Source organism: Leucoraja erinacea, chromosome 39 (genome assembly GCF_028641065.1).
Source record: "Leucoraja erinacea ecotype New England chromosome 39, Leri_hhj_1, whole genome shotgun sequence".
Lineage (NCBI taxonomy): Eukaryota > Metazoa > Chordata > Chondrichthyes > Rajiformes > Rajidae > Leucoraja > Leucoraja erinaceus.
This window is the reverse complement of record NC_073415.1, coordinates 8,984,151-9,005,579: the sequence shown is the minus strand read 5'-3', so window position 1 is coordinate 9,005,579 and position 21,429 is coordinate 8,984,151. Positions and strand designations below refer to the sequence as shown.

The 21,429-nt window shown below is 44.8% G+C and overlaps 1 protein-coding gene across 2 annotated transcripts; it reads left to right on the top strand.

Annotated features, from left to right (window-relative positions):
• The first annotated feature begins 4,789 nt into the window (after nt 1-4,789).
• On the top strand, nt 4,790-17,587 carry LOC129714544 (uncharacterized). Of its 2 annotated transcripts, XM_055664234.1 has the most exons (8): nt 4,790-4,992; nt 5,296-5,478; nt 5,773-5,955; nt 6,250-6,432; nt 8,409-8,684; nt 10,173-10,487; nt 14,002-14,286; nt 15,305-17,587. In XM_055664234.1, exons 1-8 carry the CDS (start codon nt 4,968-4,970, stop codon nt 15,544-15,546), a joined length of 1,692 nt encoding a protein of 563 aa, XP_055520209.1. In that variant the 5' UTR covers nt 4,790-4,967; the 3' UTR covers nt 15,547-17,587. The 2 variants fall into 2 exon arrangements, with proteins under 2 accessions (XP_055520209.1, XP_055520210.1); XM_055664235.1 differs by lacking the exon at nt 6,250-6,432 and having other exon boundaries at nt 4,794-4,992.
• Nucleotides 17,588-21,429: the final 3,842 nt, after the last annotated feature.

Here is a 21,429-nt window from a genome sequence, read left to right as displayed (position 1 = left end):
ACTAAAGGAAGGATTTAGAGTCATAGACTGATACAGTGTGGAAACAGGCCCTTCGGCCCAACTTGCCCACACACGGCCAACATATCCCAGCTACACTCGTCCCACCTGCCTGCATTTTGCCCGTAACCCTCCAAACTTGTCTTATCCATCCAGTTAGGAGAGAGGTTCTAATGTTGGAGGCAGGAGGATCATCAAATACACCACGTGGGAAGAATCAGGTAAGAGGTAGCTTCAATTGTTTCCTCCTGGTGTAAGGATAAGAGATATGTCAGAGTTAGTTGCTCACAGCTGACAACAATGGTAGTGAACCATCTCAATAAATGGAACAGCGCCTCGATTATTGTCAGTCCGAAGAAGCAGCCTGATCCAAATCACCTATCCATGTTCTCCAAAAATGTATGACCCTCTGAGTTACTCCAGCACCGTGTGTCTTTTTGTACAAACCAGCATCTGCAGTTCCTTGTGTCTCCATTTTAAAAGAGCCATTGAGTCTCCACCGACTTCCCGACTCTTGGTTTGTAGCCTTGTAGTTTGTAGTTCACTGTAGTTTAGCTGAGAGATACAGTGCGGAAACAGGCCCTTCGGCCTACCGAGTCCGCACCGACCAGCGATCCCCGCACATTAACATTATCCCACACACGAGGGACAATTGTACATTTATACCAAGCCAATTAACATACAAACCTATCCATCTTTGGTGTGTGGGAGGAAACCGAATGGGTGACGGGCGAGAACGTACAAACCAAACAGACCAGCACCCGTAGTCAGTATCAAACCGGGGTCTCCGTCACAAAGGGTGGTAGGTGTATGGAACGAGCTGCCAGAGGAGATATTTGAGGAAGGGACTATTGGAACATTTAAAGAGGTACATGGATAGGACAGATTTAGAGGGATATACTGTAGGTCAAACGCAGTCAGGTGGGACAAGGGTACATGGGACATGTTGGCCAGTGTGGGCAAGTTGGGCTGAAGGGCCTGTTTCCACGCTGTAAGCCTCTATGACTATTTATCCAGGCTAATTATACCCATGGCCCAGAGCTGACCTTCCAGTCATTTCTCATCCTCTGGAGGGGAAGTCACTCACGATGTCTCTGTGTTTGCCCAGATACAACGTGTGCTGGAGGGGAGAAGTGAGGCTGTGAATCCGCTCACTACCACTCTGTGGTGCGGGCCGTGGGCAGGGGTTTGCAGGAACTTCTCTACCACTGTGTCAGCCCTGAATCGGTGGAGAATGTGGAAGGGTCATGCCCTGGGCTGCAAAATGAAAGACCAGAAACGTCAATAGAATTAGGAGCAACGTGGGAACAACCGATAGAGAGGAAGTATTAAGGCTCGGTCATTTACAAATTTGTAAAGTTTGGGATAGATCATCCCATGCCAAGAAACTAGACCCAGCGTTGAATAACACCTGCCACTCAATCACTGGCTGCTTGAAGCCCACCAACATAAACAACCTGCACCTCCTCGCTGGCATTGCCCCTGCTGATGTGAGACGGGAAGTCGCCAGCCGAGTAGAGATGACCAAGGCCACGAGTGATGAACGCCACCTCCTCTACAGACGTGTACCCCCGACCCAACGGCTGAAGTCCAGGAGAAGCTTTCTCAGCCATGTCCAGCCCCTAATAGCATCACGGGAAGAAACCAGACTCCAACTATGGACAAAAAGGCTTGAGGACGACCCCCCTCCTACTGACATGGGTATCCCTCCTTCTGAAGCCCTCCCTCCAGGCTCAGAAGCACCATGGGTCCAGTGGAAGACGCTCAACTGCCTGCGAACAGGAACAGGGCGATCAAAAGCTGCCATGGCCAGATGGGGCTATGAAACTGGCCAAACCACCTGTGAATGTGGAGAAGAGGACCATACAATGCAGCACTGCCTTGTCTGCCCCCTACTACCCAACCAGTGCAGCCCAAAGGATCTTGCCGTGTTCAATAAAAACGCAAAGGACTGTGTAAAGGAATGGGAAAGTCATATAACCAACCAGCTTCAAAGACACGAAAAGAAGATTTACAAAATGGTGAATTGTAAATTAGCACACTTGGTATCATGTAGACACAAACAGAATCATTTACATTTGTTATAAAAACCCTACTGCATACTTTAGTAGTGTCAGGGGTTATGGGGAGAAGGCAGGAGAATAGGGTTGAGAGGGAGAGATAGATCAGCAAAGATTGATTGGCGGAATAGACTTGATGGGTCTTTTCTGCTCCTAGAACTTATGAAGGTATGAACTATGATGGGGAACAGCGGTGGTGGGGGTGGAAGTTGTTACTGTGATGGGAGACTGGGTAGGGAGGGGGTTACAGTGAACGGAATGTAGGAGGTTTACTATGATGAGGCAGGAGTAGAGGAGTAGGGTACTATGAAGCAAGGAACTGCCGATGGTGTTTTTTTATGATCGGAATGTAGGCGAGGGTGAGAAGGGTGGGGAGTAACACCCATTGCGCTGATTATCAGAGCCAGTGTGAATCTTCCACTGATGTTAAGGGCAGTGTACAGTAAAGATACTAGAATCTTTGGTCTACAGAATTTTTGTTTGTGGGCTGTGGGAGCGCTGTGTTCATTTGGACGGGCGGTGATCGGAGAGGCAGCAGGCGCCAAGGGTCGCAGTCATGGTCTCTACACTCACTTCAAGCGGGAGATACCTTCACCTCGTCTTGTTCGTATTCACATTAACAAGTTAGTACAATCCTCATATCAAATGGCATTCTCCCATGGCATGCAGCGTTTTTATTTCATGGCCAAGCTATTAAGCGGAGCTCAATAATCAGCGGGGGGATATCTTGTCATTTATTAATGTCCAAACAAAAAGTAGGAATGTAAAAATCAAGCATGTAATTTATCCCATCAGATAAAGCATAAAAATAACTTTAATTTGATACCTAATTCACTTTCAGATCTTCAGTATTAAAAATGTTATGGCCATTTTCATATTCGGAAATTAGCATCTTGTTCCCTATTGCTTTTCCAATGACTTAACACAAAAGCTGTCCGACCTCTCTCTCCTCCCCCTCTCTCCCTCCCCTCTCTCTCGCCCCTTTCTCTCTCTCTTCTTCCCTCTCTCTCTCCCTCCCCTTTCTCTCTCTCTCTCTCCCCTTTCTCTCTCTCTCTCCCCTTTTCTCTCTCTCTCTCTCTCTCTCCCCCCCTCTCTCTCTCTCTCCCCCTCTCTGTCTCCCTCTCCCTCCCCCTTTCCCCCCTCCCTCTCCTCCCTCTCCCCCTCCTCTCCCCTCTCCCCACCCCGTCTCCCCCTACCCCCTCTCACCCCTCCCCCCCTGTGTGTGTGGGGGGTGGTTAATGTGCATGTGATGCTGAATGCCGCCCCCCCCCCCGATACCGCGCATTGGGGGAACCCGTTATTTCCAGCTGTGATGCCCGTTATTCCAGCTGTTGATGCCCGTTCACCGCCCCGCCCGCCACATCTGCAGCCAAATCCCTCTCCCTCGTCGGCATTTTATAACCTTGTCACTATAAACACATGTCTTGTATATATAACAAACACCTTTAATTATTTCCCTGTACGAAATACCAGATGTGCCTTTTATTTTATAATTCTATTCTCAATGCACCTGTTAACCTTAATGCTAAGCTCAAATGTATTGTTTATAGACAATGGATGCAGGAGTAGGCCATTCGGCCCTTCGAGCCAGCACCGCCATTCAATGTGATCATGGCTGATCATCCCTAATCAGTACCAATCTCTATACTTATAAAACTCTGATCTTGGATGTGTGTGTATTTATGCAATGTTCGTGTGCGTTTCCCCGTTTGTTACTTCCCGTTTTTGTCCGGTACTAAATTCTTTACAATTTTAAACGTTTGCGGTTATTTAATCTTTAAATTTACCAGAATCAAAAATCTCTATCTTTCCAGAAAGCACTGTACCATCTACAAGTTCAGAGGCAACTACAACAGCTTCAAGCATCACATCAATTCCCACATCAAGGACAGTAGAAACAACTGCAGGCAGCACAAGTGCATCTTCAACTGAAGCTACCACCACCTTAATGATCGCACCAATTACACCCACCGGTGAGTCCAGGATGCAACAGTAATACAAAATAAATGTGTTCCTTACTCATCCAGTGAATAAGAATCATTACAGTAGAACAAGTTAACATGGATTGGCCATGTGTGTTCTATGGCATATACTGTTGGCCTATCTTCTGTCAAACACACCACAGATTTTGTTTCCAAATTCTTGGGTCCCTTGAAAACAAATGTGGTCTATTTTCCAGAAACTTGAAGAAAATTATCATGTTGTTACAAAAATAAGGCAAAATTGTAGTTCAATACATTTTCTGCCCTAATAACACCAGTCTTTAAATTTACCAGAATCAAAATTCATCACCGTACCAAAAAGCACTGTACCATCTACAAGTTCAGAGGCAACTACAACAGCTTCAAGCATCACATCAGTTCCCACATCAAGGACAGTAGAAACAACTGCAGGCAACACAAGTGCATCTTCAACTGAAGCAACCACAACCTTCATGATCGAACCAATTACACCACCGGTATGCAAGAGTAATACAAAATAAATGTGTTCCTTACTCATCCAGTGAATAAGAATCGTTACAGTAGAACAAGTTAACATGTATTGGCCATGTGTGTTCCATGGCATATACTGTTGGCCTATCTTCTGTCAAACACACCACAGATTTTGTTTCCAAATTCTTGGGTCCCTTGAAAACAAATGTGGTCTATTTTCCAGAAACTTGAAGAAAATTATCATGTTGTTACAAAAATAAGGCAAAATTGTAGTTCAATACATTTTCTGCCCTAATAACACCAGTCTTTAAATTTACCAGAATCAAAATTCATCACCGTACCAAAAAGCACTGTACCATCTACAAGTTCAGAGGCAACTACAACAGCTTCAAGCATCACATCAGTTCCCACATCAAGGACAGTAGAAACAACTGCAGGCAGCACAAGTGCATCTTCAACTGAAGCTACCACCACCTTAATGACCGCACCAATTACACCCACCGGTGAGTCCAGGATGCAACAGTAATACAAAATAAATGTGTTCCTTACTCATCCAGTGAATAAGAATCATTACAGTAGAACAAGTTAACATGGATTGGCCATGTGTGTTCTATGGCATATACTGTTGGCCTATCTTCTGTCAAACACACCACAGATTTTGTTTCCAAATTCTTGGGTCCCTTGAAAACAAATGTGGTCTATTTTCCAGAAACTTGAAGAAAATTATCATGTTGTTACAAAAATAAGGCAAAATTGTAGTTCAATACATTTTCTGCCCTAATAACACCAGTCTTTAAATTTACCAGAATCAAAATTCATCACCGTACCAAAAAGCACTGTACCATCTACAAGTTCAGAGGCAACTACAACAGCTTCAAGCATCACATCAGTTCCCACATCAAGGACAGTAGAAACAACTGCAGGCAACACAAGTGCATCTTCAACTGAAGCTACCACCACCTTCATGATCGAACCAATTACACCCACCGGTATGCAAGAGTAATACAAAATAAATGTGTTCCTTACTCATCCAGTGAATAAGAATCGTTACAGTAGAACAAGTTAACATGTATTGGCCATGTGTGTTCCATGGCATATACTGTTGGCCTATCTTCTGTCAAACACACCACAGATTTTGTTTCCAAATTCTTGGGTCCCTTGAAAACAAATGTGGTCTATTTTCCAGAAACTTGAAGAAAATTATCATGTTGTTACAAAAATAAGGCAAAATTGTAGTTCAATACATTTTCTGCCCTAATAACACCAGTCTTTAAATTTACCAGAATCAAAATTCATCACCGTACCAAAAAGCACTGTACCATCTACAAGTTCAGAGGCAACTACAACAGCTTCAAGCATCACATCAGTTCCCACATCAAGGACAGTAGAAACAACTGCAGGCAACACAAGTGCATCTTCAACTGAAGCTACCACCACCTTCATGATCGAACCAATTACACCCACCGGTATGCAAGAGTAATACAAAATAAATGTGTTCCTTACTCATCCAGTGAATAAGAATCGTTACAGTAGAACAAGTTAACATGTATTGGCCATGTGTGTTCCATGGCATATACTGTTGGCCTATCTTCTGTCAAACACACCACAGATTTTGTTTCCAAATTCTTGGGTCCCTTGAAAACAAATGTGGTCTATTTTCCAGAAACTTGAAGAAAATTATCATGTTGTTACAAAAATAAGGCAAAATTGTAGTTCAATACATTTTCTGCCCTAATAACACCAGTCTTTAAATTTACCAGAATCAAAATTCATCACCGTACCAAAAAGCACTGTACCATCTACAAGTTCAGAGGCAACTACAACAGCTTCAAGCATCACATCAGTTCCCACATCAAGGACAGTAGAAACAACTGCAGGCAGCACAAGTGCATCTTCAACTGAAGCTACCACCACCTTAATGACCGCACCAATTACACCCACCGGTGAGTCCAGGATGCAACAGTAATACAAAATAAATGTGTTCCTTACTCATCCAGTGAATAAGAATCGTTACAGTAGAACAAGTTAACATGTATTGGCCATGTGTGTTCCATGGCATATACTGTTGGCCTATCTTCTGTCAAACACACCACAGATTTTGTTTCCAAATTCTTGGGTCCCTTGAAAACAAATGTGGTCTATTTTCCAGAATATTGAAGAATATTCATGTTGATACAAAATAAGGCAAAATTGTAGTTCAATATATTTCCTGCCCTAACAACTTCAGTCTTTAAATTTACCTGAATCAAAAATCTCCACCTTTCCAGAAACCACAGTACCATCTACAAATGTGTGTGTGTGTGTGTGTGGGGGGGGTGGTTTGTGTGCGTGTGAAACCGCAGCACCCCCCCCCCCCCCCCTCGTTGGGGATCTATACTTGGTCTAGTATATATTTAAAATGTTGAAGATGTTTTAGTCGCATTTAAGATTAATCCTGCGTCGCAATCGTCCGGCAATTTTTTTTAAAAACGCGAACGGAAGCGCGAACGATTTTTCTTCATCAGGTAGCAGCCCGAGGAAATCCCTCTCCGACAACCAATATAAACCTGCATTTTAATCCCACCCCAAAGCCACCGGAATCGCACGCGCCGGCAGTGGCAGATTTGTAGCGCCGCTGATGGTAGGTTTTGTAACAACGCTACGATAGCAGATGATTGCTTATTTTTGGTGGCGTGAAGCAGGGACGCAGTGGGAGAGGGACGCAGGGACTCTGTGATCACGCCATTACCAGCACCGGAGCAGCTAGTGTGTGCGTATATGTGTGAGAGTGAGTGTGCACGTGCTTAAGTGTGCGAGCATGTGGAATGTGTACGTGAGGGTGAGTGTGTATGTGTATGAATGTGTGTGTGAGTGAGGATATATGAGTGTGCGAGAGAATAGATGTGTGCGTGTGTGATAGTGATGAATGTGTGTGTAACTGTGAGTGTGTGTGATTGTGAGAGCATGTGTGAGTGCACGTGTGTTTGTGTAAGTGAGTGCGTGTGTGAGTGAGAGGGTGTGTGTGGGTGTGCTTATGAGTGTTTGTGGATGTGTGTGTGTGGATGTGTGAAAGAGAGAGTGAGTGTGAATGTTCGTGTGAGAGTAATGAGTGTGAGTGAGTGTAAGTGAGTGAGTACCTGTGGACCGGGGCCTCTGGGCCGCCGGGCAGTGAGCATCACGGACGGGGGGAGGTCTCGTCTCCAGCCCCGGCAGTGATGCCTGTTCCACACGGGAACGGGGACCCGCTGCCCCGGCGGGTCAGAAACATCACCGGCTTTCCATCTGGAAGGAAGTTTGAACATGTTTTTCAGAGGATTTAAATGTGATTCTCTTGTGATTTAAATGTTTGCCTGGAATGCATTTTGCCTGAAGGGTCCCGCCTGTCTGTTCCTTCCACACACGCTGCCTGAGCCGCTGAATTAACAATGGCCCGTTTCCTTTATCATTGTCACGTTTTTTGCATATCTTTCATTCATTTGTTCTAAATCTCTCGTTTCCCTTTTGTCCTGACTGTCTGCAGAAGGGTCTCGACCCGAAACTTCACCTCTTCCTTTTCTCAAGAGAGGCTGCCTGACTCGCTGGGTTACTCCAGCATTTTGTGTCTATCTTAAAAAAACAGCATGTACAGTGTTGATATGGAACTCCGCCTTGTAAAATCACTTCATTCGTTTCTCTGTTGTCAAACTCTTTATTCTACTGTATATTCAACACTTGCTAAACAGAAACATTCTTTACTTCAACACCGGGAAATGTTAAGAATCACCTCAGTCTCTAACACCGACTCCCAGTTCCTGGAGTTATATAATTCGTAGAAAAATAACATTTTATTGGTTTGTGAGTAATTAGAAATGACTCTTTTAGATCAAGAAATTACCTTGATTTTGCCCTTTGTTTAAATGGATTCTGTATCTCTGTACTTATTGTGCTTTTTCTCTGACAGCTAAAGGGAATGGATTTGAGGTTCAGATAAACACAGACACTCCAGCTGTGGAAATCGAGGGCTCTTTGAATGTGACCTGCAGAACCACATGTTTAGATCCTATTATATCCATGGAACTAAAACCAGGGCTAAATAAATACTGCAATAACGTTAACAACTCAATCACATGCCAAATCCCAACTGTGAAGAGGTGGGATTTACCAATGGTTTGCAGTGTATTGTGCAAATCTGTAAGCAATACTCCGGTTGAGAACAAAACAGTGATCATTGTGTACAGTAAGTGTAATTTCTTATTCTAACCGGTATAGGAGAGTTGGGCCGAAGGGCCTGTTTCCACTGTATCACTCTATAACCATTTGCTAGCAGAATAATATGCAGAATCGGACAGCACAGTGGCGCAGCAGTAGAGTCGCTGCCTTACAGCGCCAGAGACGAGGATTTGATCCTGACTATGAGTTTGGAGGTTTTCCCCGTAACCTGCATGGGGTTTCTCCGGGTGCTCCGGATTCCTCCCACACTCCAGGCTTGTAGGTTAATTACTGTCAGTAAAACTGTAAATTGTCCCTAGTGTGTGTAGGATAGTGCTAGTGTGCAGGGATCACTGATCGGCACGGACTCAAGAGCCTGTTTCCCTAAACTAAACTAAACCAAAAGCTTTGAAAACTTGTGATCACAGTGTATAATAAGCGAAACCTCTTATTCTAAAATGTTAAATAATTAGTTACATAGGTAACATTGCAGAATATCATGTATAGTCTTCCCGGTGACTAGTCAGCACACAACAAATGCTTCTCTCTGTACTTTGGTACACGTGACAATAAACTAAACTCAAACTCTGAATGTGTAGGAAGGAACTGCAGATGCTGGTTTAAACTGAAGATAGACACAAAATGCTGGAGTAAGTCAGCGGAACAGGCAGTATCTCTGCAGAGAAGGAATGGGTGATGTTTCGGGTTGAGTCTCTTCTTCAGACTGATGTCAGGGGAGAGAGAGGTACATAGATAAGGAAGTGAAAGGTGTGAAAACAGGACAAAGGGAATGCAGAGCAAGGAAAATGTAGAATAAATAATGTAGAATAGATGGGTTAATTGGCCTCTGTAAATTGCCATTATTGTGTAGGGAGTGGATGAGAAAGTGGGATGACGTGGAACTCGTATGAACAGGTGATTGATGGTCGGATTGGAGTCAGTAAACTGAAGGGCCTGTTTCCATGCTGCATCTCTGAATTAAACTAAATCTGAAATACTAGAAACACAGCAGTCCAACCAGCATCTGTGGGGAGAGAACATTTAAGTTCTTGCTTACAATTTAGATTTGTTTAGATCAGTTTAGAGGTACAGTGCGGAAACAGGCCCTTCGACCTACCAAGTACATAAGGACCAGCGATCCCGGCACACTATCACTATCCTACACACACTCGGGACAATTTACACTTATACCAAGCCAATTAACCTCCAAATCTGTACCTCTTTGAAATGTGGGAGGAAACCAAAGATATTGGAGAAAACCAATGTGGTCATGGGGAGAACTTACAAACTCCGTATTCACAGCACCCGTATTCTAGATCAAACCTGGGTCTATGGTGCTGTAAGGCAGCAACTCTACCACTGCACCACTGTGCCACCCTAAATATTGAAGAACATATGTACATTCATGCTGTGTGTATGTCACTTGAATAATCGGTGAATATGAGATGAGGTGGGACAAATACTATTCAGGTTCATTATTTCAGTGAATTTTATTAACATGATTCTCCTTCAACAGATCGAGATCTTGTCATTGCACCACATCCAAAGGCGATGGAAATTAACAAAACATATCAGCTTAATTGCACCGGTCCAAGAGTGTATCCAAACACCAAGCTCCATCTCAAGTGGCTCAGAGGGAGCAAAGTTGTGAAGTCAGTTAACCCAACGGAACAAAAGTTTCCAGAAGATGTGACTCCGGTGGTCAATATTCTCAATCTCAATGCAAGCATGGCTGAGGATGGACAAGTGTACACATGCTTGGCAGAGCTGGACTTGGTCACAAATACCACAAAAGAAATCGAATCCTCCTCCGTGACTCTGCAAACCTACTGTGAGTTCCACTTGAACAATAATTGCTCTCCTCTGCTCAAGACTAAGTTGAAACAAACTGGAGTCGCATTTTGTAAAGTTTAGTTTATATATACAGCGTGGAAACAGGCCATTTGGCCCACCGGGTCTGTGCCAACCAGAGATCCCCCCACACCAATACTATCCTACACACTATGGACAATTTATAATTGTAGCACGCCAATTAGCCGGCAAAACTTGCATGTCTTTGAAGTGTGGGAGGAAGCCAGAGCTCCTGCATAAAACCCACACAGGTCACGGGGAGAATGTACAAACTCCGTACAGATAGCACCCTTAGTCAGGATTGATCCCTGGTCTTTGGTGCTGTAAGGCAGTAACTCTATCCCTGTGCCACCGTGCTGTCTGCTGACACATTTACAAGCAAGCCACACACACTAAACCAGGAGAGATGAGTTATCTACAGAACAAGCACTTTAAGTTGAGTTTACCCTGTCTGCAAGGTTTCCTCTGTAGAACACGTTAACACAATGTGTGTTTCTGCACTGTTTAGTATAGTTTAGTTTAGTGATACAGCGTGGAGACAGGCCCTTCGGCCCACCAAGTCCACGCCGACCAGCGATTCCCGCACACTAACATTATCCTACTCACTAGGGTAGATTTACAATTTTTACCAAGCCAATTAACTTACAAACCTGCACATCTTTGGAGTGTGGGAGGAAAACGGAGCTCCTGGAGAAAACTCACGCAGATCATGGGGAGAACGTACAAAATATGTACAAACCACACACATAGTCAGGATCAAACCCGAGTCTCAGGCGCTGTAAGGCTGTAATTCTACCGCTGTGCCAAGCAACCTCCCCCCCCACCTCATTACAACTATTATAGTATAAATAAAGTCAATTTAAATAACAGATTTGTGTGGCACGGTAGCACAGCAAAAGAGCAACTGCCTTGCAGCGCCCGAGACCCGAGTTCGATCTTGACTAATGGTGCTGAATGTATGGAGTTTGCACGTTCTCCCCATGATCTGCATGGATTTCATCTGGGATCTCCGTTTTCCACCCACACTCCAAAGCCATATAGGATTGTAGATTGATTGGCTCGGATAATTGTAATTGTCCCTAGTGTGTATAGGATAGCATTAGTGTGCCAGTTGGCGCGGACTCAGTGGGCTCCATTGTCTACAGAAAACTAATAAGCAATGAATTCCTTGTGTTGAGGATTATCCATTAAATCTAACAAGGAGTGCCAACATTTCCATTGAGGTGTACAGTAAGCATGCTGGATAACCGGAGATTATGATTGATGTCATAGTCATACAGCGTGGAAACCGCTTCGGCCCAACTTTCCCACTCCGGCCAACATGTCCCAGCTACACTCATCCCACCTGCCCACGTTCGGCCCATATTCATCTAAACCTGTCCTATCCATGTAATTGTGTAACTAGTATCTTAAACATTGGGATAGTCCCTGCCTCAACTACCTCCTCTGGGAACTGTTAAAGATCCCTTTCTACCTATGGGCACCCATTGCATGGGGACATTTGGTATAGGAGAGTCACAAAACTTTAATCAGCCTGTACAGAAACCACAATAATTAGGGGGAAAAAGGCAACATGATGTCACCTAGATTCAGCTACATTCTTATTAATGGAAGATAGACACAAAATGCTGGAGTAACCCAGCGGGACAGGCAGCATTACTGGATAAAAGGAATGGGTGGCATTTAGGGTCGAGACCCTTCTTCATTCAAGAGCTGCCTCGTTGGAGTGTGTGATAAAGCCCTGCTCTTATTTCGTCTGTTTTTAATGTAGATCCTGTTACAGAGGCAGCTACCGGCAACTGAATTTATCAGAGATACAAACTGAATATATATGCATAACATTTACATAAAGGAGAAATATTGTAGTACCTTCCTTACGCCCAGGAATTAAATCAGTGGACTATTTACCATTGTTTTGAAAGCAAAGAGTTCCCTGAAGTGACATAGAAGCCTCTGGCTTGTTACCAGCCAGGGTGGAGATGCTAAATACTATAAATCCCCTCCCATTCCCACACCAACCTTTCTGTCCTGGGCCTCCTCCATTGTCACAGTGAGGCCCAACACAAATTGGAGGAACAGCTCCTCATATTTGGCTTGGGCAGATTACACCCCAGTGGTATGAACATTGACATCTCTAACTTCAAGTAACCCTTGCTCTTCCTCTCTCTCCATCCCTCCCCCTTCCCAGTTCTCCCACCAGTCTCCCCAATGACATTTTGTCTCCGTTTGCTTTGTGGTCACCTTCTCCTATTCTACATTCTGATCTATTCTACATTTTTCTTGATCCTCATCTTGTCTCATGTCATGATATTGTCATGACCTCATCTATTATATTGTCTCAGGTCTCATTTTGACACCTTCCTTATCGCTGTATCTCCCTCTCCCCTGATTTGCAGTCTGAAGAAGGGTCTCGACACAAAATGTCTCCTATTCCTTCTCTCCAGAGATGATGCCTGTGCCGCTGAGTTATCCAGCATTTTGTGCCTATCTTCGGTGTGAACCAGCATCTACAGTTCCTTCCTACACCCGGTGTTCAATGGGAACTTTGCCAGTGTTGCCCAAACATTGTGGACATTTCAAATTCCACTCATCAGGATGCGTTCAACCAACATGTCACTAGGTTTGATGAGATTGGTATAGGGGGTGAATGATGCCGGGAATAATAGGGTGACTTTGGGTAATTGCCTCCGATCATTGTCCAACTACAGTTGGATGTAGAGCCATAGCTAAAGTCAATTAACCTACAAACCTGTACGTCTTTGGAGTGCGGGAGGAAACTGGAGCACCTGGAGAAAACCCACACAAGTCACGGGGAGAATGTACAAATTCCGTACAGACAGCACCCATAGTCAAGATCGAACCTAGGTCTTTGACACTACTATAAGGCAATTACATAAGGTGAGAGCATGCTGACCGGTTGCATCGTGGCTTGGTTCAGCAATTTGAGCGCCCTGGAGAGGAAAAGACTACAAAAAGTAGTAAACACTGCCCAGTCCATCATCGGCTCTGACCTTCCTTCCATCGAGGGGATTTATCGCAGTCGCTGCCTCAAAAAGGCTGGCAGTATCATCAAAGACCCACACCATCCTGGCCACACACTCATCTCCCTGCTACCTTCAGGTAGAAGGTACAGGAGCCTGAAGACTGCAACAACCAGGTTCAGGAATAGCTACTTCCCCACAGCCATCAGGCTATTAAACCTGGCTAGGACAAAACTATGATTATTAATAACCCATTTTCTGTTATTTGCACTTTATCAGTTTATTTATTCATGTGTGTATATATTTATATAATGGTATATGGACACACTGATCTGTTCTGTAGTAAATGCCTACTATGTTCTGTGTGCTGAAGCAAAGCAAGAATTTCATTGTCCTATACAGGGACACATGACAATAAACTCACTTGAACTTGAACATTAAAATCTACCGCCGCGCCACAGTGCTGCTCTAAGCTTTGATAGGGTTTCTAACAATATCTTTCTGTTGTTGCAGTTTTCTCCGAACCTGTAATCCAAGCATCACTGACCATCATTGATGGAAAACCGGTGAATATTACCTGCAGTGTGTTTAATGTCTCGGGAGAACTTCAACTTACACTGAAGAATGGGAATATGTCTTTGCCAAGCGAGTCATCCAGTACAGAGCACACTATCTACCACACTTTGCATCCAAAGATGGAGATGAATGGACAGCAGTTGACTTGTGTGGCTAAACTGACACTCCAAAATCACCCTGAACCCATTGTTAAGCAACAGAATATCACACTCAATGTGCAAAGTAAGTAACTTTACATTGGTGCCATCGAGTCTGCTCTGGCTTTCAATCATGAATGAGGTGGGATGATTTCGCAGCGGTAGAGTTGCTGCCTTACAGCCCCAGAGACCCGGGTTCGACCCTGTCTACGGGTTGCTTGTCTATATGCAGCTTTACATGCTCCCCCCCCCCCCCCCGTAAACTGCATGTGTTTTCTCGGGGATCTCCGGTTTCCTCCCACACTCCAAAGACGTAGTTTTGTAGGTTAATTGGCTTGGTATAATTGTAAATTGTATCTAGTGTGTGTATGATACTGTTAGTGTTAGGAACCGCTGGTCGGTGCGGACTCTGTGGGCCAAAGGGCACGTTTCTGCACCAAAGACATGGGTTCGATTCTGACTACGGGTGCTGTCTGTACAAAGTTTGTACATTCTCCCCGTGACCTGTGTACGTTTTATCTGGTATCTCCGGTTAGTGGGATAACATTGAACTAATGTAAATGGGTTATTGATGGTCGGCATGGACTCAGTGGGCCGAAGACCCTGTTTCCGCACTGAATTGCTAAACTAAGTTAAATGAAAATGGACTTTATTCTTCAAAAAATATTTAATTGGCCGTCGAGTAGCATGCTATGCCATTCGTACGCACAATGTGTTTATAAATATAATGAGAAAACATTGGTTTAGTTTAGCTTATTGTTACATGTAACTGAGGTACAGTGAAAAGCTTTTGTTGTGTACTAACCAGCCAGTGGAAAGACAATACATGATTACAATCGAGCCGTTCACAGTGTGCAGATACATGATACATGATAAGGGAATAACGTTTAGTGCAAGGTAAACCAGTAAAGTCCGATCAAAGATAGTCCGAGGGTCCCCGATGAGGTAGATAGTAATTCGAGAGATTATAAGTAAATTATACCTGCAAATGAGTGCAGGCAAAATTCATGGATTTTGGAAAGAAAGGATCTGTAGTTTTACAGTAGATGTATTTGCTCAGAATGGATGATGATTGTGTAATGGTTTTTGTGAATTATCCACAGGTGAAGAATCGTCATGGGTGATCATCATCGTGGGCTTTTCAATTGTGGGGGCAATAATAATAATAATAATGGCAATAATCTGCTATTGCCGGATCGACGGAGCTCGGAAAACAGGAGAATATAATGTACTGAATCCAACACCCAGCAGAAACCAAGAAATCCCTCGTGTGAATGAATCTCTGGACATTTTTCCTTTGCAGGAAGTGATTTCAAACGGCAATGACAATAACTCACAGACTTGACCAAATAATAATAGTTGTATTACACCTGTGAGTTAGACGGACATATCACAACAATTGTCTGAATATTGTTACTGAGGCGGCTCCTGATGCAATGTTACAGTCGACTGATGGCACTTACTCTAGGAAATGTAACAACAAATGTAACAACAGTTCATTCTCAGGAATGTTCTGAATTTTGGGTCGTTTTTGTGTCCATTTGTCAAACTCTGAACTGATACCAGAACGCTGGCATCAAAACCAGCTCAGCACCGAGAACATCAGAGCCATGCGACTTTTCTTCCCATTGATGGGAATGGACATTGGATCACACACTTGGTACAATAATCTTTCCAAGGTGAACTACTTGCTTAAATTACGTGAATGTTGTCTGATAAAAAATTGTCATAAATGGATAAAATGTGAGTCGATGCCTTTTCCAGTATTCTTACCCTCTTGTCTAGGGAGGAATTGCAGTGCTGGTTTAATCCGAAGACAGACACAAAAGGCTGGAGTAACTCAGCAGGTCGGGCAGCATCTCTGAAGAAATTGAATAGGTGACGTTTTGGGTCGAGACCATTCTTCAATTTGAAGAAGGGTTTCAACCCGAAATGTCACCTATTTCCTTTCTCCAGAGATGCTGCCTGACCCTCTGAGTTACTCCAGCTTTTTGTGCCTGTCTTCTCATCTTCTTGTCTAATTATTGCCATACTCTCATCCCTTCCTATCCCTGTAACCTCCTCCAACTACACAATGCCCAGTATTCATTCATGTTCATTTACAAAATCTAACTCATCCTAATTTCCACTCGCCGGAGGGAGAGTAAGTCAAATGATCTCTCTGCTAGAGTAATCAGTGGAATTGCACTTAGTGCTGTAGAATACTGTATCCCAGTGTTATACATGACGGGTTTGCACCCTTTAGTTTAGAAGGTTGAGAGGATCTTATTGAAACATATAAGATTGTTAAGGGTTTGGACACGCTGGAGGCAGGAAACATGTTCCCGATGTTGGGGGAGTCCAGAACCAGGGGCCACAGTTTAAGAATAAGGGGTAAGCCATTTAGAATGGAGACGAGGAAACACTTTTTCTCACAGAGAGTTGTGAGTGTGTGGAATTCTCTACCGCAGAGGGCAGTGGAGGCAGGTTCTCTGGAGAGCTGGATAGGGCTCTTAAAGATAGCAGAGTTAGGGGATATGTGGAGAAGGCTGGAACGGGATACTGATTGGGGATGATCAGCGATGATCACATTGAATGGCGGTGCTGGCTCGAAGGGCCGAATGACCTTCTCCTGCACCTATTGTCTATTATAGTGTTACACAATGATGGACCAGGCCCCATCAGTATTGTACGCCAGTGTTATACAGCGACTGCCCATCCCTACCGGTACTGTACCCCAGTGTTCCATAGTGACAAGAGTTATCCCCATCAGTATTGTACCCCAGTGTTACACGGTGACGGACCTGTCCCTGCCAGTGCTGTATCCCAGTGTCATACAGTTACAGACGTGTCCCCTCCATTACAGTACCCCAGCGTCAGACGTGTCCTCACCAGTCCCGTACCCGAATGTTACACAGTGATAGCCTCTTGTCTATTTGCATAGTTGTAGTGTTTACCTTTTTCTCTTTCTTACTTACTTTTCATGCTAATTCAATTCTAACTACTCAATCCATTTTTGACTCCCCCCATTTCAGCAGTACCCCGATAATCAGGCTAGCACTTTTTACGTTGGGCCTCCTGATGTTAACGACACTGTAGACTCTATCAAGCAAATTGTTTAGAATGTATTCTATTGAGCCTGTTATAGCATTAATTTCACAGTCATATATTAGACTTTTGTTGCCGCTGGTTCCTGAATACATACTGTGTATTTCACTCTATGTACAGCCTAAAGCCATTTCTTGTCAAGACAATTTTTCCAACGATGCTACTCATATTTGTAACCACTAAGTGAAATGTAGGTAATGATATAACAAGGGCGGTTTCTAGTGATACATTTGCACAAGTAAACAGAATATATCTTTGAATAAAATATAGCTTATTGATGAAGCAATATTAAATACAAATGTTGGAAAAAAGAACCTATTCACACCAATGTTGGCATTGAAAGTAACTACAGCTGTTTTCTCACTTCAACATGGTTGATCTCACTGCATTTGCCACAGTCAAAGAGTCATAGAGTGATACATTGTGGAAACAGGCCCTTCGGCCCAACTTGTCCACACCGGCCAATAATGTCCCAACTACACTTGTCCCACTAGCCTGCGCTTGGTCCATATCCCTCCAAACATGTCCCATCCATGTACCAATCCAACTGTTTCTTAAACAATGGGATAGTCCTACCCTCAACTTAAATCTATTTCACATTGTTTCATACATCCACCACCTTTTATGTGAAAATTTCACCCCTTGGATTCCTTTTAAATCTTTACCCCTTCACCGTGAACCTATGTTCTCTGGTCCTCGATTTCCCTACTCTGGGCAAGACTCTGCATCTACCCAATCTATTCCTCTCATGATTTTGTATACCTCTATATGATCTATGGTACACCTCTAGAAGTCTCCGCACATACTGTCCTCTGCTAAAGTTTTATACATCTCTGGATTGTATATTTAACACTGCAACAGAGCCAGCCACTCATTGCTTCTGTGGTCAATCAGATCAACTACATCAAGTTCCTTCAGTTGGAACCTATGACCCCTACGCCTACAGAAGCTATGATTCCAGGAATAGACGATAACTCCTTACAAGGTATAGAAGCTCGGCCCTATATCTATATCATCCTATAGCCTATTCAACAACACCATCAGCGTTTGCCTCATCTGTAAGCTGACTCCTCAGACTTCCTACATTCATATCCAAGCTGTTCATGTATAGAATGTCAGCACTAGTCGTTGTGGTACATCACTGGTCATGTGCTTGCATCAACAAAGCCCATACTCTTCATCACCCATGTATCTCGTCATACCAAGTCACTTTTGAATCTAATTTGGCGGCTTGCCCTCGACCCCGTGGACATGTCCTTCACCCACACCGCTTGTCATCTACATTTACGGGCGGCATGGTAGCGCAGCGGTAGAGTTGCTACCTCACAGCCCAGAGATCCGAGTTTGATCCTGATTCCGGGTGATGTATGTATGGAATTTGTACCTTCTCTCCGTGACCTCCATGTCTCGGCCAGTGCATTGTGTAAGTGTCCAACACAGACAGCACACATTACGCTGGTTCTCTCAGCGATCTCACTATTGGTAGAGGTGACCTAACTTTAAGGGGATGAAAATATAACCAAAGTGTACAGACTTTTAAACACAGGCTGGCTACATTCCTACCAGGCTGGAGTTTAGTCTAATGTCACGTGTACCGAGGTACCGAGAAAAGCTTTTGTCACGTGCTAACCAGTCAGTGGAAAGACAATACATGATTACAAACGAGCCGTCCACAGTGTACAGATACACGATGAAGGGAATAATGTGAATAACATTTAGTGCAAGATAAAGCCAGTAAAGTCCGATCAAAGATAGTCTAATAATGAACTAAACACAAACACAAACTCAAAAAAGCAGCATTTATTGAGAGGATTCAAATGTGGCATTCAAGTTTATTTTATACCTTCTGAGTTGTCGATGTGTTTCTATCTATTGGTGTTTGACATTGAATTTTACTTCGGAGTCACGTGAGTGACTACGTGAAGAACCCACCCAGCGCGCAGGCGCGGCATTACGTCAGCAGTGCAACAGCGGCAGCAGCTGGAGCCAGGCTCTCCAGCTGCAGCATAAAGACGAGACCTCAGGTAAGTGCCTTTTTTGTTACAGAGTCGCTCTAGAGAGAATAATGGCCTCTCGCAAGCGACCAGCCAGGAGGACTGCCTGCCCAACTCCACCCGAGGACGGGTCCATAGCGGGACGGCAGCCTCTCGCAGCGGAGGAGCCTTTTCAACGCTCCCGCTCACCCGACACCGAGCCGCCCCCAGTGCTGCAGATTTCAACGCCCCGCACAGGGAGGAAGGCGACACATAAAACCGACCGGCCGGTGTCCTCCGATGAATCGGAGGAACGGGAACACTCTCCCCCACCGAAAAGGGGAGACGCTCGGATCAGCTGCATGAGGCAGCTCCTCGAGCGCATGATAAACGAGGAGATGCGGCATCTCCCAGGAGGACGGGCTTTGGCCTCCTCCTCTCCACACCCTTCTGTACCCTCTATGTTCGAGGGCAGTAAGGGAGGCCAGGACTGGGCTGGCCTATCCCAAGGGCAGGCGGAGGATACCGTCAGCATGCCGGGCGTGCCGGAAGAAGAGCTACTGGGTGTAGTGGGCCGATATGCGGCGCCACCAACAACTGGGATGGTGTTGCCACCCAGAATGGCGGCCACTATAAACAGGCTGTCCAACAACCCGCTGCAGGACAAAGCCGTCCAGCAGGCCCTTGACAATTACATCGCGCCAGAAAATTGCGAGGCGCTGAGGGTCAAGACGGTCAATGGGCAGATCTGGAACCAGCTGGGGCAGCAAATCAGGGCTCAGGAAGTCAAAATGCAGCGAGTCCTGAAGCTCCACTCAGCAGCCGTCACCGCCTTTGCTCGGTCCGTTGGGGATGAAGACCTGACCATACCCCAGCAGGATGCCCTCGCACTGATGTGCAGCACCACGTATGAGCTAAATAACCTACGGCGGGACAACATCAGGCCTGCCCTCAACCCAACATATGCCGGCCTCTGTAAAGCTCCAGCGCCCGAACGACAGGCGCTGCTATTTGGTGCGGATCTGGCCAAAAGGCTGAAGGAGTTGGAAGAGGCGGCAAAACCAGTAGGCCTCATGAGGGCAGGGCCAGGACCGAGCAGGGTGAAGACACCCAGTTGGCCGCACGCCTCGGCAGCCACCAGCAGATACCGAGCTGGTGAAAGCCTGGTGACCGCCTCCCACTACCCCCAGAGCTCTTTTTTAGAGCGGGGCCCAGGGCGGAGCCGTGGGAAGATGCGCCGCCCCACCGCAGCACCAACACGGACAACCTTGGGCCAGACCCACCGAAAACGACCCCACAAGTGAACATGGAGGTAGGTGGGTCTGGTTCCTGTCAACATACACAGACAAAGGGTGTAGTATTAACAGGGGGACGTTTGAGGTTCTTCAAGCATGTTTGGTGCTCCCTTACTAACAATAAGTTTATACTCAACAGTATTAGTGGATACAAAATTGAATTCAAACCAGGCGTAGAACCGCCAGTTCAGCACATGCCCCAAAGGGTGTTCCTTCCCTCAGCAGTTGAGAAGGTAGAAGGACAAGCTGAACTTGATCGGCTCGTGGCTAAAGGCATCATAGAAATGACCACACACGAGCCGCAAGAATTTGTATCAAATATTTTTCTCAAAACCAAAAAAGATGGTGGATGTCGCATTATTATTGATCTGACGTCACTTAATCAGTCTGTTGAGTATCAACATTTCAAAATGGAGACATTTGTCACTGCCAGACAACTGATCTCCAAGGGATACTACATGGCAAGCATAGATATCAAAGATGCTTACTATTTGGTACCCATTCATAAAGATTACTTTAAATATCTGAAATTTATCTGGAGGGGCCAGCTATGGCAGTACCGAGCTTTGCCCAATGGTTTAACGACAGCTCCCAGACTATTTACGAAAATTCTTAAAGTGGCCATGAAGAAATTGAGAGAACTAAAACATTTAGTTGTGGCCTATCTGGACGATGTTCTCATATTAGGAAGAACACGGGAACAAGCTGTCGCAGGAGTGTTAGCCACTAAACAACTCCTTGAAACTTTGGGTTTCATCCTTCACCCAGATAAATCAATATTGGAGCCTACTACTAACATGGATTACTTAGGCTTCACTATTGACACGGTTCACATGACTGTCACTCTGCCCAGAGACAAAACAGTTTCACTCA

What these genes read in the sequence shown, in the direction of transcription:
- LOC129714544 (XM_055664234.1), top strand. Translation starts at nt 4,968, where the DNA reads ATGACCGCACCAATTACACCCACCG. An exon ending in CGAACCAATTACACCCACCG is followed by an intron (nt 5,479 to 5,772) that starts GTATGCAAGAGT and finishes TAAATTTACCAG; the next exon opens with AATCAAAATTCATCACCGTA. An exon ending in CGTGACTCTGCAAACCTACT is followed by an intron (nt 10,488 to 14,001) that starts GTGAGTTCCACT and finishes CTGTTGTTGCAG; the next exon opens with TTTTCTCCGAACCTGTAATC.